Here is a 19,249-nt window from a genome sequence, read left to right on the forward strand (position 1 = left end):
AATATTTCTAAAATTTGAATGCCACCTGCTGTATTAAGTGATTATGAGGTTACTGTTTAGGAACTTACATATTTGATGACTGTGTCAGAACTCATCTTAGAGTCACTAGTTGTTATTTCACACTAGGTGAGCTGCTAAAATTTCTGGCTAAAGTCTGCTAAGTGAAGAGACTTTTAAAAGGAGTCAGGCTAAGGGATACAAACATGTCAGGCAATAAACCCAGATCCGCTGGGTCCTCAACACCTTTCTGAGAATATTAGTGTGAATAAGATTGGCCTGAGAGCTAAGTGATCTTCAAAGCTTCTGCAATCATAGACTGTTTCTAAGTAACTTGATGCAATTATGATCAGTCTAGGGAGGTGCTGACTCTTGGTCCAGCGAGAAATTCGGCAGATGCCTCTGAAGCTTCAGAGATCTTTGGATTACCCAGATCAGTAATTTATGGTGACCTTAAATTATAGGAGGTCACCTGAGTCACCCTACTCAGGCCCATTCATTTTTTTTTTAATGTGGGCTCCACGCTGGGCCCAACATGGGGCCTGAACACACGACCCTGAGATCAAGACCTGAGCTGAGATCAAGAGTCAGACGCCCCACCGACTGAGCCACCAAGGCGCCCCTCAAGCCCATTCTTGAAACATGGTCTTTCTCAGTAGGACAGAATTGGCCTGGGGTTGCCCATAGAACCATATTCTCTAGGGAGTGCTGCCTGGAGGAGGCTCCCCCATGGCCGACAAGAACTTGTGGCCTAGCGTGTTGGCCGATGACAACTGATGGGAAGCAGAGGAGGCAGTTTTAATATGTCGGCAAAGGTTGAAAAATTCAACCAGGAAGCCTTCATGTTAAGGACACTGCATGAAATACAGTAAGATGTTTGCTCTGAAAACCAATGGCAGAAGGGAAAGATGAGTAAGGAACTAGACAGGCTCTTCAGGGAAGCCACTGTAAGCTCATTAGTCTTACAGCCCCCCAGTCCCGGCACTTCACAAGCTACGGAGTCATTATTAATACAGCATCTGCCTCTGACTATCAATTTAATAATGCTACATGTTTTCACTTGGCTTTAGTTAGCATAAAATAGCTTCAAGAGAAAAACACCATTTGCATATTTATTTTCTTATCTTTCTTGATTATGCTTGCCTCAGACTCAAAGACAGAAGAATAATATTCTTTAGATATTAAATTTACTCCTAAAGAAGGGATTTCTTTGCAGTAAATGAGGAGTAACATGTACAGAAATGGCTGCCACAAAGCCTGACAGAGCTAAATTATTCATGCAAAGCATTCCTTTGAACAAAAAGCATCCCATTGGAAGATTAAGCCACCATGATGAAGGATGTCACTATTAAATAACCCTCATACCAAATTTTGCCACAAGGAACACTGTACAAATAAATCTCCATTAATAAATGTAAGAAATTACCAATTATTTGTAGTTTGATTATTCAGTTCCCTTATCCATCTCATTCCTGCTCTTGCTTGTCCCTTTTGTCTTTTATATATTTTATTGCTCATAAGTGTCCACATAACCTCATAGACCAAAAAAGAACTCAAAGTCACAAAGGTATGACATGTTAAATATCCTTGTTTAAAGTCTTATATGGAGAAAAGGATGAAGATATTCATCAAAACAGAGTTTTTGTTTTAGATGTAGAATTCAATTATTTGTGTCCCTACTTACCATAGATAATCAAGAGTAGAACATTTGCAGGTAGCCATTCTACAGAACTTAAATGCTCTTGGATAAATATTACCATTCACTGTCAACATGCTACAACTGGATTAATTTTTCAGAATTACCATTATAGAACTGCTTTCATCTTCTATAATTTTTAGCCCCTTCTGTACACCATCTGCAAATATCTGACAATACATTAGGAAATAAAACAGTTATAAAGTAGCCAGCCACCATGTGTATTGAGGTGGGATGTTAGAGGCAATTATATTTAAAGAAGGAGCATTTGGTGGTGCCCCAAAGCTTATTTCCTACTTTTAGAAAAATGTCCTGGGATTTTCAGCTTCTAGATGGTCATGCTCCTATGGGGAGTTAATTATCATCCCCTCGAGTCGAAATAGATCATATTTAGAATGATATTGATCACTTGAAAGCTTAGGGCAATGCTTCTAAACTAAGAAAACCATGGGATGGTCAAACTCTAAATTTTCTGAGCCATGAAGGTTGGCTAATTGTTCCCTACCTATAAATGAAGGATTTCTGTACCTGCAGCCGCTCAGGGCTGTGAAGGTCTAAAGCATAGCCAGATAAATGTTTTCAGGAGACACACAGATAATGAGGAGCAGGGGACTATTAACACTGGCCGTGGTACTTCTAAGTGCCCTTCTAAAAACCTAGTTACATTTTAAACCCTGAGGGGTCCAACCAAAACATACGTATTGGCTAAATTTGAAGCATAAGCCACCAGTTTACGACTTCTGAGATTTTGCCAGAGAATCAAAGCAAAAAAGGCTTTCACAGTAAGCAACCTCACATGGGAGAGAAGGAACATGCTAGAACAGAAATGGACACTCCGAAGGCAAAGGCCAGCAATGAACTAATGTGCACACTTTCATCATAGGTGGTGATCATGCATCATGGAAATGTCTGTTTTCAAGATCAGCTTTCTCTCACTCTTGAGAATGTCAATTTTCATTCACAACACTTTTTGCAGCCAAGAAAAGTGAATCTAATTTAAATTTCAGAAGCACTGTACCCATGGAAAAATGAAAACAAAACATCTTACGGTGACAGACATCTGTTCGACTGCATTTTGTATGTATCGTAGCACAGTTTTCTATTTTAAAAGTCCATTTCAAATACTGATTTTCTTAGTGCAAATCTTGACTTTATAAGTGCCAATTATTTTTTTTTAAATCGGTAGCTTTCAAATTTTTTTAAATTTTTTTATTATGTTATGTTAATCACCATATATTACATCGTTAGTTTTTGATGTAGTGTTCCATGATTCATTGTTTGTGTGTAACACCCAGTGCTCCATGCAGAACGTGCCCTCTTTAATACCCATCTAACCCATCCTCCCACCCCCCTCCAGAGCCCTCAGTTTGTTTTCCAGAGTCCATCATCTCTTATGGTTCATCTCCCCCTTCAATTTCCCCCCCTTCATTCTTCCCCTCCTGCTATCTTTTTTTTTTTTTAACATATAATGTATTATTTGTTTCAGAGGTGCAGATCTGTGATTCAACAGTCTTGCACAGTTCACAGTGCATGAAATCTAGTTTACTCTGAAATCCAGTACACCCATGCATAGGTGTGTGTACTTCTTGTGCAAAAGTTTTCAGTTTGTATAAACTGATGTTTTATGAAAAAATATTTCCCTTTAGTGTAAAACTCTGATTTTTTTTCCTATTCTTTTTTTTTTTAACTGCTGGTTTTAACTAAATTAAACTTACAAAACACAAATGAGTTCCAACTCAAAATCTGAAAAGCAGTGTTTTTTTCATAAACATATAAGCAATTAGAGTATTTCACTAACCAGAAAATAAACAAAAAATTGTCTTATCAGCTTTCCAATTTTTATGTGTATTTCTCCACAGAAACAGGAGCATCCCTTGGCTTATTTTTCTTAGTCTCCAACTTTTTCCTTTCTCTAGATGAGCTAAGCACACCTTGTTTTCAAGAAACAAGGTGTTTCAAGGTTTTCAAGAGAAAGTTCTACAGTGGGGTGAGCACACATTACATTACAGTGTTCTTTTAAAGTAACTATACATAGTTGCAGTCTTTTTATCATTAGAAAACCTGGTGGAAGAAATAAGCTCCAAGTTTATATTAATAATCTAATGGTAAGAAATATACTTGAATTTCCAGAAATATTACCAAAAAATATAAATAACTACTTCATATATAATACATGAGAATCTATAGACAAAAATGACCATTCATGTCTTTGAAATTATATATTTTCAAACTGGACATCATGTTTAAAGACATCCTTACCTGACAAGGTAAAGCTAACTAGTTTCCGAGAATGTTGATTTCCAGAAGCACCTCCTTCCATGCCTTCTGCCCCCATCTGCAGAGGAAAAGCACGTATTGGAAGTTTCACAGGAGTATGATGGTACTCAACTTTCTTAAGAAGCCACATATATTTGCAAATATAATGATTTTTTGTGTCAAACATGCATTGTAGTGTATGCCTTTTCATATGCTATACATCTTGGTATTGAGACATAAACGTATATTCTCAGAGATGAGAAAGTCATACCTCAATTTAATCTTTACCCTAAATGAAACCAACACAAACTTCTAAATTCCCTGGGATATGAATCAACATACTTCATGGCCTTTTATTTCTTTGGTAAGAATATAGCTGAGATGTAGTAATGCACTTATATTGCTATTACTGTATTAAAATAATCCTTTAAGTTAAAAACCAAACACCAAATTCCTTTAGATTTATTAGGAAAACAGAATAAACTAAACAGGTGATTTATATCAAGCTCATCCACATATATGCAGAATTGTCCTCTCTTGCCAAATATTTGAGTGACCATGTGGATGTTCCATTGCCCTTGTAGATTCCTATTTTATTTTGCTGCAGGTACATGGCACGCGGTATGATAATTAGCAATGACAGGAGTTTGCAATGCTGTCGTACTGGTTACTGTATTGTAAAAGTTTTCCTAAAAGCTTTCAAGTAAATTATATCTCACTTGAAACCAGTCATTTATGGACCACATAGCAGATCTAGGCTTTCTCTCAATTTATGTACAGTTAATGCTCAATTTGTAATATACTAGAAAAAAAAGAGTTTCCTGTTTCTCTAAAAAAGAAGTCCACAATACTAGAAGAGACAGAAGTGAAGGCAGAATGTATTTTGAATAGCTAGGAAACAGAAACCACATTTTAATTCTAAACTTTAGATTAAACCCTTGCATCTAATCTTTGCAGCACTCCCTTACTCCCTTAAAAATCACACACCACCAAATGCAAACTGGTGCAACCACTGTGGAAAACAGTATGTGGGTTCCTCAAAAAATTAAAAACAGAATTACCATACAATCCAGTAATTACACTACTGGGTATTTACCCAGGGAAAACAAAAACACTAATTTGAAAATATACATGCACCCCTATGTTTATTGCAGCATTATTTACAATAGCCAAGATATGGAAGCAGCCCAAGTGTCCACTGATAGATGAATGGATAAAGGCAATGTGATGCATATACACAATAGAATATTACTCAACCATAAAAAGAATGAAATCTTGCCATTTGCAACAATAGGGATAGAGCTAGAGAATATAATGCTAAGTGAAATAAGTTAGAGAAAGATAAACATCGCATGATTTTATTCATATATGGAATTTAAGAAACAAAACAAATGAACAAACAACAACAACAAAAAGATAAACAAAAAACCAGACTCTTACATACAGAGAACAAACTGGTAGTTACCAGAGAAAAGCTGGGTGGGAGGATGGGTGAAATAGGTGATAAGGATTAAAGAGTACAATTATCATGATGAGCACTGAGTATTATGTGGAGTTGTTGAATAATTATATTGTACACCTGAAACTAATACTAACACTGCTAATTATACTTCAATTTTTAAAAAATCATATACTGCTAAGAGATAAAACTTTCACTAAGCCAAGCAAAGTTGAGCAATTTTAAAATAAATTCCATTCAAATTTTGAAATATAAATTTCTGCTTCCTTCTCTACTTCCTGTACCTTAATCAAAACTATATTGTATGGCACTTAACTGATTCCTGATGTTTTCAAATGTCATCTGCAATATACTTGGGTACCATCCAGGTATCCTCATTTTATCTCATCCATAAAACTACGACTTGATAATTCTGGGTTGGCTCTCAACAAGTATGCATGGTTTATTATATTGTGTTGTTCCCCTACTGACTCATCACCCCCAGCTTACCTGGAACAGAGACAGCAGCAAACTGACCAGATAATTGATGGCTGTCACTGTGTCATCCCGCTTTCACTGCACACACCCCTGGGCTATAGAGTGATGAACAGAGTGAGGTCGTACAGGATGCTACTGAGACAGACACTTAGCAACCTGCCCCTCCAAGTCCCGGGTACAGCCAGACATCTGATAAAACATAGCCCCCCCCCCCAGTGGACCACACTGCCCAATGAGATGTGTTCCCTCCAAAAACATGATGTCTCTTCCTGCTAAGCCATAGCGCTGCTAAGTGAGTTAAATGAGATGGAAAAGGTTCATGGTCTGTCTTCATTTAAACTTATTTAAAATGTTATAAGCTATTACAGAAACACAAGAAAATGCCTTCAAACTCTCATTTTAAAAATATAAACTACTGTCTTACAAAAGGCTAATGTGAAACAATTCTCCCAGAATTCACAGATTGTGTCCTTTACTACAACTATGGCAAATGCTTATCTGAAATAATACTCAAAGAATTCAATTTTATTATTCATGACAATAAGGTCAGGAAAGACCAAACACTGTCGGTAGATATAGGGACATCAGTGATAAGAAACACATCTGCTCTCAATGTTTAGAGAGAGGTTTTTAAATAAACTCACTCCATAGATTCATTCCAGGAAAACCCAGAAGCAACACTGACAATCAAGTGTTGGAACAATATGTGGTAGTGAGTGATGCTAGCCTTTTTATGTCCCCGAAGCCAGAGGATTTCCTGTTCCAAGTGCCTGAGACACAAATCGCTGTGTACTCTGGTGAATGACAATGACGTCAAAGTGCAAATGACAGAAAAGACACAACTTTTTAAAATCCCTGATACATTGCAAAAGGACATGTGAGAGAGGAGACCATAAGATGAGGATGGCAGCTCATTTCTTTCCCTACAGAGTAGCTCCACTACTTCTTCCAGGACTGTTCTTCGCATATGGTCATGGAATAATTAAACTAAAGGTCTTTGTAAATGTCAGCATTGTCAACCGGTCACACTAAATAGACGCATGTCTTATGACGAGGTGGCCACTGTGCTGTGATAGAAACACAGCATCATGAGGTGTCCATGTGGCACAGCCTTCCAATTTTGGATACAGACCCAATTGTCTCAGCTGGGTCAGAAACCTACTGACCACCAATTTCATTAGTCACCCCTTGAACCAAAATATTCTGGCTCTGGCAGAGCTGTATCTGGGAAGCTTTTAAGGTTCTCTAAAACCTGTCTGAAGCAAATTAATTATCTCCAAACTATCCACAGGCTTTGACAGAGTAATCTCAATGCAAAATCAATGGAATGAGATCAATGTTCACCAAGCTGTAAAGTCCTGCTGTCTTCGATGCTATCTGATCACTGAAATTGCTCAAGTCTAAGAAAATCTGAATCCAGAAAATCATGTTTGGAAGCTACTGTCTAATTTTATACAAAGTTAATTTTTCAAAGGTTTTATTATTTAAAAAAAAACAACCTCACTTTTCTAGGGTTTTTCTTTTTAGAATATTAATTAAAGCATATTCCAGGGCTTAGTTTGTGTCGTGGCAGATTTTGTAATCAATAATTGTTATTCTCCTTCAAAATCTTGTGTAGTAAATATTGATTATTTTTTTAAATTCTAAATGATGTTTACTACATAGGAACTCAAATATAATTCAAATATGAGAAGAATATTTAGATACTGAAGATGTTACACATACTATTCCTACTATCTGAAATGCTTTTCCCTCCCCCTCTTCATCTAAGTAACTCCTACTCATCCTTCAGATTGTCCTGCAAACACACCTTCTTCAAGGAAGCCTTCTAAGACCTACTTGATCAGGATAAATCCTACTAATACATGCTGTCATAGTCCCATTTTACTCCCCCTCATAGTAATTATCACTCAAATAATTTAATTGATGTCTCTTCTCCCCACCAGATGTGAGAGCAAGGCCCGGGTTTTGGCTTGTGTCATACTTGGTGGTGGATGCAATGCCAGGTACTTAGCAGGTACCCAGTGAATATTTGTTTGAATGAATAAATGAAAAGGAAAGACTTCATGAATACCACATTGGTGGGTCTGGACAATTTCAAAATGCCACCTGCAGAGATTACTTTCTGAATTTCAAGGAGTCAACATGGCCAGTTGCCTATTTCCAAAAATGCATGCATCTATAAATGCATACATACACACAACACACACACACACACACACACACGTACACAAAGTTATAAAGATTCTATATTGTGGGAGTCGATATTTTTCTTCTATAATTTCATGGCCTGATTTTTATTAATGGCTTATAGTAACTGCAATGCTTTACATATCTTAGACTCTAAGAATCTCCAAACCATCTGAACCCAACCACTCGTGTAAATGGAGTACATATTGTAAAGCTGTTAGATTCTGAAGTTAGTCAATGAAGTGAAAAATCACAAAATTGTGAAAAGTAATCCTTTGGAAAGTACCAAGCTGAAAATAGACATACTTTCCTTCAAAAGTCCAACACAACCGGTTCCCCCAAAACTAAATTAGGTATCTCTTTCTTCACTTGAAGACCTGGCCACATTGAGCAACCATGTTATACCAAAAATGTGTGGTATCTTTAGGCACTAGAGTCCAACTCAGCATGAAGGGATCTGGTGCTCAGACCTCCTGAGGGAACAGCACACACGTGATCCCCATCTCATACTCTTTGGGGTGAAAGCTTGTTAAGTTGACTGGCAGGTAGAGTCACACATGATTTAAATTGTTATTTTTCCCTTTACTCACTGAGTTCACATAAATTAGACCCACGTTAAGATGCAATGCCACCATCTCCTCCCAACCAGTCACCTAGATTAAATTTAAACTAAGTTTAAGACTAAGTTTGATGAGGTACTCATTAATTTCCTTCCTGAATGGGTTCTCTGAAGAGGTGCCTATTTACAAAGTTGTTATAAATTAAATCAGATTTGTCCACTGATTTGTGCTATGGATCCAGGTAAGCCAGCCTGTAAGTTATTTCCTTTCCTAAAATGGGTGCCCATGCTGTTATGTGTTTCCTTCTTCACTGTTCCCCACCACCCTGCCAGAGCTGCACAGGCCAAAATAGAAACCAGGGCCCTGGGGACCTCCCAAGGAAGGCGACAATGAGGGGCACTCACCATCACAGCCGGGTTCTTCACGGTGATGCAAGGGGTGGTGGCACGAAGGGCTCCACTAACGCCGTGGTAGTACTTAAAACAGATTTTTATCTCCGCTGCACATCGATTGGAGAAAAACAAGGAATGAAACACTGAGACAAGTCATTTAGGAATTGGCTGAAGAAATCCGCCACATCACCTCTCAGAAAATCCTACGCAGGACTCTCTGAATGACCCCTTCTTTTCCAATCAGAGAAACAAAGGATACCAACTCCTGTCTGATTTTATATGGTCCTCTGACATTTTCTAAGAACATCCTGAATACATGAGAAAAATAATGCACAAAAACAACACACCAAAATATGTATAGTGTAGGGCAAGAATTGAACTGGTCACCTTTTGTCAAGGTAGTCCACCGCGTGCCAGCCCCCATGCTTGTCTCTGCTCATGTTGTTATTTAATCCTCACCTCAACCTTGGGAGGCAGAGATGCCTGTCCCCATGTTATAGAAGAAGTGCTGAGGCTTTCAGAAGGTCGAGCAAACAGGAAATGACAGAGTCAGGACTCAAACCCAATCCGTCCGATTCCAAAGCCTTCACTCCTAACTTCTACAACATAGACAGACTGCTGCTGTCAATGGAAATAGCAAAAAAAGCAGTCTAACGAAGTAAAAAAGAATACTGTAGTAGACTGCCAGGATAGGGAATTTGTATTTTAATTTTCCAAGTGGCTTCAATGCAGCCACTGGGCAGGGATCAAATTTAGGAACCTCTGGCATATAGATATATAGATATGGTTAGAAAAATAGATGATAGATAGATAGATAGATAGATAGATAGATAGATAGATAGATAGGTGGAAATATAGCTCTCTCCCCACACGTAGGTGTGTGCGTGTGTGTGTGTGTGTATGCATGTGTGTGCATGTATATATAATCTCAGCTTGATAGAAAAGCAACTCAAATGTCAATTACTGATTTTGGAAAGTAATGACAATTTCAAAGACCATGAAGCCAAAATGTGTCAAAGATAGAACCCACAGCCACCAGAATTTCTCTGTATACAGAGTATCTGAGTCACTGCAGTGTCACCACAAGATGCTCTTTTCCCAAGCTGTGTGTAACATAGGCAATGATGCTGATGGGCAGGCTGCGGGGAAGAGTCCCAGCCTGCAGGAGTAGAGCTCCTCTCTCAACTGAGCCACATGGCTATTAAAATGGGGCCACTAGATGTACTTCCCCAAGGAAGTTAACAGTCTACTGACGCTCCTGACTGTACCAAATGGCCTGCTACAGAGTATTTGGTTTGACTATTTTAAGAGAAAGATATAATGATTGAAGAAAAACTCTCTTTTAGAAATTTATATAGGATTAAAAATACTATATACAGGAAAACAATATCATATTTTCTTATCAATGACAAAATACTAAAGCTCAAAAAATTAACTCTATCATGGGGTAAAATATTGAGTGTTTCCATTATGTATGATAATCACAGTGCAGTGATTCACAGTGTAATTAGCATCATCAAGCAAAAGATTTTTACCATGTACCCATCACAATACATGCCAGAGAGTGCAAGGGAATCCAAGAAAGGGTTCTGGTCTAGCAGGCGTTTTATAGTGTTGCTGTTAGGATGACAATTATAGGCAGGACAAAATATAAAAGACAAGCACTAAAAAGAAAGAGCAATGAGGTAGCAGAGTATAGAGACCATGGAGAAGATTAGTGAGGACACAGTGGAGTCAGAAAGGCCTCATGGAACGAATTGGTCTGGACTCAAACTTACAGATGAGAAAAATGGAGCCAAGAGAGTGAGGAGTGGCAAAAGGAAAGCATGAACGAACATGCTGGGTTTGAGGAACAGCAAGATGACCTACACAGGAATTCTAGCTTTACATCACTTGTCTGGGAACACCTCTGCAAATGACTTTCCCAAACATGAACACAAGCTTTTAGTTATTACTGAAACAATAACAGCTGTGCAGATCAGAGCAAACCTTCCTCTCCCACTTGCTTTCTTCCAAGACCAATAGCATGTATTCTATAGGAACAAAGCTAAGCACCATGCACAAAGCCTGCCAAAGCAGAACAAGCTCAGTGACATGCCCGAGCATTGAATTCTGCAGGCATGAGCTCATGAGTATCACACTCGAAATGCCAGCAACCAGCAGCAGTCTGTGACTCTGCCCGCCGCAGCACCACATAGATCAAATCAGTGCTAAGTGAGTGAGCGGCTCATTCTTCCATAAAGAGAAGTGCATTTTTATAAGACATCTTCCCCTAACTCCCTCTCAAGTTAGGATGCTATCTCCCCTTTTGTAAGGTTTAAGAGTCTGCTAGGTAACAGATTATGAGACCAAACAACAACAAAAAAAAGTTGATTTTTGTTTGTAGGATATTGATAGCCCGGCCAGCTTTGCTTGTGAACCCATTCCGGGTATTATTTATTCCTTGCTATAACAAAAATCTCTAGTTATTTGCACCTGGATTAAAACGAGCCCACTCCCTCAGCAGAATACCAGTTCTGCTCCTTAAAACTACAGCAATGTTCCACGCGGAGTGGGAGCGTTCCTCTTCAAATATTAGTTAGTGCTTTATGAGGTCACTCAAGATTTTAAAAAATGGTGTAACTAATCAACATCCCCTCTGAGTGAGAGAGAGGAGAGAGAGAGCAGCATTCTGATCGATGTGCTTGAACATCTTAGTTGTGGGAAGAGGTAACCTAGAAGAATACACAAGAGGGGTAGAAAAGGGGAGCTGGCATTCATGCTTCTACTCTAGCTACCATTTGTAACCACTAACTGCAATAGGAAAACAAAGAGCTACTTCTGAGAAACAGATACACATATAGGTAAAAGTGAACATGTGAATGTTCACCCACCCCCACCCTCCGTGGGGCCAGCCAGCCTTGTGCACAGGCAGTGGAGATATAGGACTGAGGAGCAATGAATGACCCCATCTCCCTGAGAATGGTTTTTCCACAGCCCAGTGTAGCAGCCAACATCTCCTCCTATTGGCCTCAAATTATGGAAATAGATGTGTGTGTGTGTGTGTGTGTGTGCGCACGCGTGCACGTATTCCTTCAGACTATAAAAAGCAAGAGTATTTTCTCCCAAAAAAATCCACTTATTGAGGGGCGCCTGGGTGGCTCAGTCGTTAAGCGTCTGCCTTCGGCTCAGGTCCTGATCCCAGGGTCCTGGGATCGAGCCCCGCATCGGGCTCCCTGCTCTGGGAGCCTGCTTCTCCCTCTCTCTCTGTTGCTCCCCCCACTTGTGCTCTCTCACTCTAGTTCTCTCTCAAATAAATAAATAAATAAAATCTTTTTTTAAAAAAAGAATAATCTTTTAAAAATCAAGCTAACTGCAATTTATTCTAAAAAATTATTTTAACCATTGCCCTATGTGCTTTTACTGTACTCTTCATATTATGATTCCTATTCACAGGATCTTTTATTCAGAGGCCACAAACTGGAAAAAGCAAACGCATTCTAATCCTCATGCTTTTGAGGAAATCTGCCCACATTTCCAGTGACAGGTGAACTTATCATTTATATGTTACTGCAACTTGTCTTCTCTTTAACAAGGGTCAAAAGAGCCTGAACGGCCTCACCCTCCTCTGCTAAAGCTCAGATATACAATCATGAAAATCAAAGACAGACAATATCAGTGTGGATGTAGCAGAAACCTAATAGGATTAGAGGATGAACAGGATCCCAAGCCTAAAGTAAGAGAGTAGAAAATAAAAAGCACCAAATCTCCACCCAAGGGACAAAAAAAGTCATTCTGATGTTGGCGGGAAGGGGCCTGGAAATGGACACATTTAAAGCAAAGGTCTGACAGTACAAATAAGAGGCCCAGGCCACCTGCCTCCCTCACCCCCACCCCCAAAGAAGCCATCCATAAAGGTTCTCTTTTGGCAAGGCACTGCATCCTGGAAAGCACATTAATTAATCTGAGTACCAATCAGAGACAAGGCTCTTAAAGACACAAGCCACTTACATCTCTGATGCTCAGTTTCCTCACTATATCACTTATACCAATATCAATATTCTGATATTATCCTCAGTGATCACAAAGCAGTTTAGCACACAGCAATGAAGTTTACTATTTCCAAGCTCATTCACTGATCCAGGATTTAGTGGGCTCCTAGAAGAGCATGTGACACAAAGTTGGCACTTAATAAATACCTCGTGATGGCTGGGGAGAGATAGATGGACAGATGAATAGAAGGAATGAAGGAACGACAAAAGCAGGTCTGAATGAATGAATAAATGAATGACCATAGTCTACATAAGACTATAGAATAACAGAGACATCCGAACATGACAAGACAACTTGGAAACCTCTTACATTTCCAAACTCAAGACTCATCCTGCAAAGATGACCCATTCGGTTTCTGCAAGCATAAGCTCATCCGAGGACTCTTTGACAGTCTTATGACAAGTAGGTGCAGAGGAAGTTGATCCTCCTGTCCAGTGCCTAAGAAGGTCATCTGCCCAAAATTAAGCCCGTCTTTGTCCTTCAAATTCATTTAGGTAGGCCCTGTAATAATATAAGTCTGGGCGGCCTGCCTCCTCTGGGGCTTCATCTAGACAAACTAAAGCCATCTTTACATTCAGAAATAGCTTAGACAGCACTTAAATCAAGGTTTGCCCATGAACTTAGGTCAATGTTCAGAGAATTTTGTTTTGCCTGAACTTCTGATGAGCTAAAGATAAATTTTCTTTCTGAGGATGAAAGCAGAGGTTTTTAAAAGTCGTAAGTTTTCAAGATCAGAGGCTGAAAATATAGAAGCTGTCTAACCACCGCCCAATTTTTTATAAGTTCCATGCCATCAGCTCCAGAGGTTCAAGCAAAACTTCATTATGCTGGGAAGTCCCCTTAGGTCGGCTGTAGCCAGATATGGGGTAAAAAAATGATGTCTAAAAGACACAGACTGCACTACAAAGCAGTCATATAAATACTACCTGAGGTTTTCACATTGAAAGGATAGGGATGTGTGTTGGAGGAGCCCTCATTTTGATTAATGAAGGTAGACTTTATTCTAAAGCCAAATCTTTCTGTAATTCTCATTCACTGTCTTGGATTTTAATGTGCACAACTTTTCTCAGTCCTTAAATAAAACATTACTGCGTATTTCCAATTTTACAGTCATGATACACAATTATCTGCAATTTTGTGTGTGCAGAATTAAGGTGGAATTTAGAAGAGAAAATAAAGCAACAACAACAACAACAACAAAACCCTACTCTTTTCTTCATTCCCAATTCTTAGCTTCAATGTCAAGCTTATTTCTATTAAATACTAGAACAAGGTATAAAGAAAAACACTCATCCAGACAGAGATATTAGCATACCCTGATCAGCCAGGACATTAAGAATCTCTAAAGCTTTTGGGAGGAGAAATAAAATCAACCATGGCAAATGGGATACTCTGCAAATAGGGTTTTTCACACATAGTGTTCCAAATTATAGCAGTATGTGATACTGACTTCTTCCCAGGTTGTTCACATGAGCCCCACTACATGAATCGGCACACTCTAACCAGAAGGAACCATTCCTAGCAGCCTGGCGTTTTGTAGAGAACAAAAAGGTTGTTCTACATTTTCCCCTGAAGTTCAGTTGGCAGAATTTCTCAGCTACATCAGCCTCTTAAACCCTGGGATCCTTTCAAAGGAGGAATCGCATTAAATGAAAGTAACCCATTCCATTTTCTCCCACATTCTTTTATCACTTATTTTTCTCATCAGTGGATAGCAATGCCAGCTGGGCCAAATGTTGGAAAGTAGAGTAGAAATGAGCAAGAAAAACAAATTACCCATAATCTTCCCTCCTAGGAAACAACCCATGTTCACATTTCGGCAGATCTCCTTCCGGACTTTTTCCTATGTGTCATGATATTAGTTAGAATTGTTATATGTATCTGCTTTTCCCCCTCTCATGTATTGCTATATCATGGGCATTTTCCCTTAAAAACTAAATTCCCTTTAAGGTTTCAAGAGAAACTCTAGGCAGATAGTGAACTATGAAAAAAAGACAGTCTTTTGGAGAGAGAAGCATGATTAGAGAAAGTTATGAAATGCTGCCCTACCAGTAAGGATATGGAAGAAATTATCTGATGTCTTTAATGGCAATTCAAAGTAACAGATGTTAGTCTTTGAAAATAACTTTTTATATTACAGAAACTTATATACTTCAATAAAAATATGCTTATATCAGGTTCCCATTTAATCAAACCTTACTTTATATTTTAAGGTTTAATAAGTACCATCCTTCAGTACTAACATCCACGTACACACTCTCCTATATTAAATCTCTTGAACATAGAAAACTTAATTCTTATACAAACTAAACAACTCAGAAAAATTTAAATATCCCATTTTTTCCTACATTAATGAAGAATTCTCCAAATGTAAAAGTTAATTTGAACCACCCAGTAAATCACGTATTCATTCACACTTCTATCTATTCCACAACAATGTATACACTATGTTCTCAATAGTATTAGTGGCAAATATAAGGACTCCCTTTCACCCTAAATAAAAAGGAATGAGATATTTCTGTGAACCATGTACTATGTATAAGCATTTATATTTACAAAGAAATACAACATCAGGTCAACTGGGTAATGGCTGAGTTATCTGTAGCCAATTTCTGATTCTTAAAATTGACCTCCAGGGCAGTGTGCCCAGACTCTCTCACCTAATTGTAAAGACCAGGACACAGATGCAATAGTTACTGCTGCTGGGAAAAATAATAGCAAAGTATTCTATAGGCCAATAAAACTTTTAAATTAACTGAAATCTTGAATTATTCTTTCTGCTCCCTGAAATTAATAAATATTAACTACAAATGTAGATACAGGGTATATAAAATGTGTAAAGTATTAAAATAACCATACATGCTTTATATACTATGCATTCACAAGGTATATGTAATGTGCATATGTATATACCTACACACATATATATTTACATATGCTTTTTTCGAAATATGTGAACATTGTCTAACGAGCATTTTCTAAAACAATTATTTCCCAGTTTGAAGACACATGGCATAAATATGTAAATCAGAGCCAAAAACTTTTATAATAAATTCAGAAAAGACTCCCTAGGATTCCATATATTTATGGAATTTTCAGTAACAAACTCCTATTTCTCGCTTAGTACTTACGTTCCATGAAATAGGGCCCAGGCTCAATTCTCCATACAATTTGCCCTTTTTGGGTTCCAGTCACACCCCTGTTTTTAGAATCCCAGAAGTTGGCTGGAGAATTCTCATCTGGAAAAACCAAACAAACACTTTTCAGCTTAATTACAACCCACGAGTCCTTCCTTAGTTCAAAGACTAATGCAAGTTCTAAAATAAAGGAAAGAAAAGATGAAGGGGGAAATATTAATGAACACTATTATGAATGAACAGCTCCCGGCAGATTATTACCCTGCATTTCTGCACTTGCACTGATATGGGAGAACTGGGGAGGGGATTGAAGGGAGTTGGCATTTCTGGGCTTGGCCTGGTTAATCAACGTCACCAAAAGACAAAACTGGAAAGAACAAAGGATACAACTGGTGTAGCATCAACGGTGAGCTGATAGATAAGAAAGGAGCCGGGTGTGCTCCCGTCTATAACATCCCGTATAGAAAAGAAAGGAAGAGCAAAGCTGGGAGAACATAATAGAACTCCAAGTGGAATTAAAAAAAAAAAAAGGGAACTTAAGCTATGAAAATGAGTGAAGACATAGTACAAGTTTGCCATGAACAGTGCTCAGGAGACACCAACCAAGTCATCACGTCTGCTAGGATAATTCTTTACAAAAAGCTGAAGGCGTAAGTATCCAACAATACAAAAAAAGAAGAGAGTGTTCAGGTATTTGTATGGATAGAAAGGACAGCCACCTGAAAGCAGCATTTTCCAAGCTTTCTGACCTCCTGGCACACGGAAAATGATAACATTTGTAGGGCACATTGGGATAAATGAAAGAGGTGCTTATAACTTAAAATGGCAGGCAGGGATGCTCTGGTGGCACCAGGCTGTGCCCCACCACCCCAAAGGCTGAAGGTCATATGCTATCATTTGCCTGCATCACACTAGTTCGAAGCTCTGTCCTAGGGCCTAGAATAGGAAATACAACTAAAAAGAAGGCCATGCAGAGTGTCACAGGTACATGAGAATGTGTTCAGTGATACTGGCCCTTAAAGTCAGATGTACTTCATTTGTCTCCCCAGATCTCTTTCACAGGAGGAAAGATGAAGGACACGCTTTAACCGAGAGCTGGGATGAACGAGATGTGAAGTAAGAGCAACACTGAAAAAACGAAAGATGGAGAAAAGGTCCCAAGCTCAAGGGAATCGTCCTGAGAAGAAAAACCTCCCCCACCCCTTTTTTGTGTGTGCTTCTGGAGTATGAAAGAAATAGAAAGTGGGCCAGAGCGAGGGGTCAGATAATCCAGCCCTGTCTGTCTGTGGTTATGCTGGGAACCCACCATTTTTTTTTTTAAGATTTTTATTTATTTATTTGAGACAGAGAGATACAGAGAGAAAGAGAACATAGCAGGAGGAGAGGCAGAGGGAGAGGGAGAAGCAGACTCCCCGCTGAGCCTCCCCAACATGAGGCTCGATCCCAGGACCTGGAGATCATGACCTGAGCTAAAGGCAGACGCTTAACCATCTGAGCCACTCAGGTGACCACCCCCCCCCCCCCCGCACTATTTTCATCATATGGATAAGCCAAAGAACTCTGGGAGGAATGGTCTTCTCTGCCATTTGCATTCAGCACATTGTAAGTCAAAGATTCTTTTTGTAAAAGACCAAGAAGGAGCCACTGTTCTTTAGAAGAATGGAAAAGCATAACCCCCTCATGCCATCACCTCCTCTCCTAAACAAATGACCCAAGGCCAACCACTCCGTTCCATCACAGAAACAGAACAGCAATGCTGATATTTAAAAGGCAGTACCTAGCAGGAAGGGAAAAATGAAGGGGGGGAAATCGGAGGGGGAGACGAACCATGAGAGACTATGGACTCTGAGAAACAAACTGAGGGTTCTAGAGGGGAGGGGTGTGGGGGGATGGGTTAAAAAAAAAAAGAACAAGATGGGTCAAAATCAATGGAACAACATTTCTTCAACGAAAATAATTGTTACCACTCACAATAGTTAAAATAATACAAACATTATTTAACTTAATCCCCCACAGAAATTTCATGATATGTGCGTTATTGATTCATTTTGCAGATGACTGGTTGATGGTTAGAGAAGTTTTGTGACTTACCCTTACCCACACCAACCAGACATGATATGGCTAGAATTTAAACCATGTCTTTCTCAATAGCACAGAGGACATTAGGGGAAGGAAGGGAAAACTGAAGGGGGGAAAATCAGAGGGAAGACGAACCATGAGAGACTATGGACTCTGGGAAACAATCTGAGGGTTTCAGGGAGGGGAGAGGGATGGGGTAGCCCGGTGATGGGTATTAAGGAGGGCACGTGTTGTAATGAGCACTGGGTGTTATATGCAAATAATGAATCATTGAACACTACATCAAAAACTAATGATGTACTGTATGGTGACTAACAATAAACCACGTCTTTCTCTAAAAAAATAAAATAAAATAAAAGGCAGTACCTAAAACTGGTTGTGATAGATGTCATGGGGCTCCCCAGGGCATATCCCGATCACTGCCCATCCACTGAGCTTCCTCCTTGCCAAGTGAACCCCAATTTTATCCAAGGCAACAATGTTCCCAGTTAAAAATACTCACCTCTCCAGAATGCCTTGCAGCTAGGGGTGGCATGTGGTGTAACCCTGGCCAGTGAGATGGAAATGGAAGTCTACTGGGTGGGACTTCCGGGAAAGCTATTATTTTCCTGAGCTAAAAAGGGCAGACTCAATAATCCTTTTTGCTCTTCCCTCTCCCCTCTTCTTGGATGACAGCCACATGCTAAGAATGGCAGAGCAAGAAGCCAGAAGTAACCATGATGAGTCCTTCAGCTCTGAACCACCTGCCTTCAGGCTTCTTGCTACCGAGGCAACAGTAAATTGGTTTGGGTTTCTGTTAACCTGCACCTTAACACAATTCCTAATAGATATACATACCACCCTAAAAATCAGTGATTTAGACTCATCATGCCTGACTTGATCTAGAATCCCCACAACTGGATCACTGCTTCAGTCTAGACCACAAAGATACTTGCTACACGTCTAAAAGATAGTTTAGTGGGCAGAGCTGCTTG

At 39.1% G+C, this 19,249-nt stretch overlaps 1 protein-coding gene across 12 annotated transcripts in view; it reads right to left on the reverse strand.

Moving 5' to 3' along the window:
• HECW2 (HECT, C2 and WW domain containing E3 ubiquitin protein ligase 2) overlaps positions 1-19,249 on the reverse strand; it is a 363,868-nt gene that overhangs the window by 134,416 nt on the left and 210,203 nt on the right. For all 12 annotated transcript variants that reach the window (XM_064586855.1, XM_064586854.1, XM_064586849.1 and 9 more), the window contains 3 exons: positions 16,191-16,298; positions 9,040-9,134; positions 3,953-4,028 (listed from right to left, as the gene is read on the reverse strand). In XM_064586855.1, coding sequence (XP_064442925.1) covers positions 3,953-4,028; positions 9,040-9,134; positions 16,191-16,298 — 279 coding nt within the window. The remainder of the gene's footprint in view (positions 1-3,952; positions 4,029-9,039; positions 9,135-16,190; positions 16,299-19,249) is intronic.

This window comes from Mirounga angustirostris, unplaced genomic scaffold (assembly GCF_029215605.1).
Source record: "Mirounga angustirostris isolate CCGP_5_RB_7025 unplaced genomic scaffold, mMirAng1.0.hap1 SCAF_3, whole genome shotgun sequence".
In the NCBI taxonomy this organism is placed as follows: Eukaryota; Metazoa; Chordata; class Mammalia; order Carnivora; family Phocidae; genus Mirounga; species Mirounga angustirostris.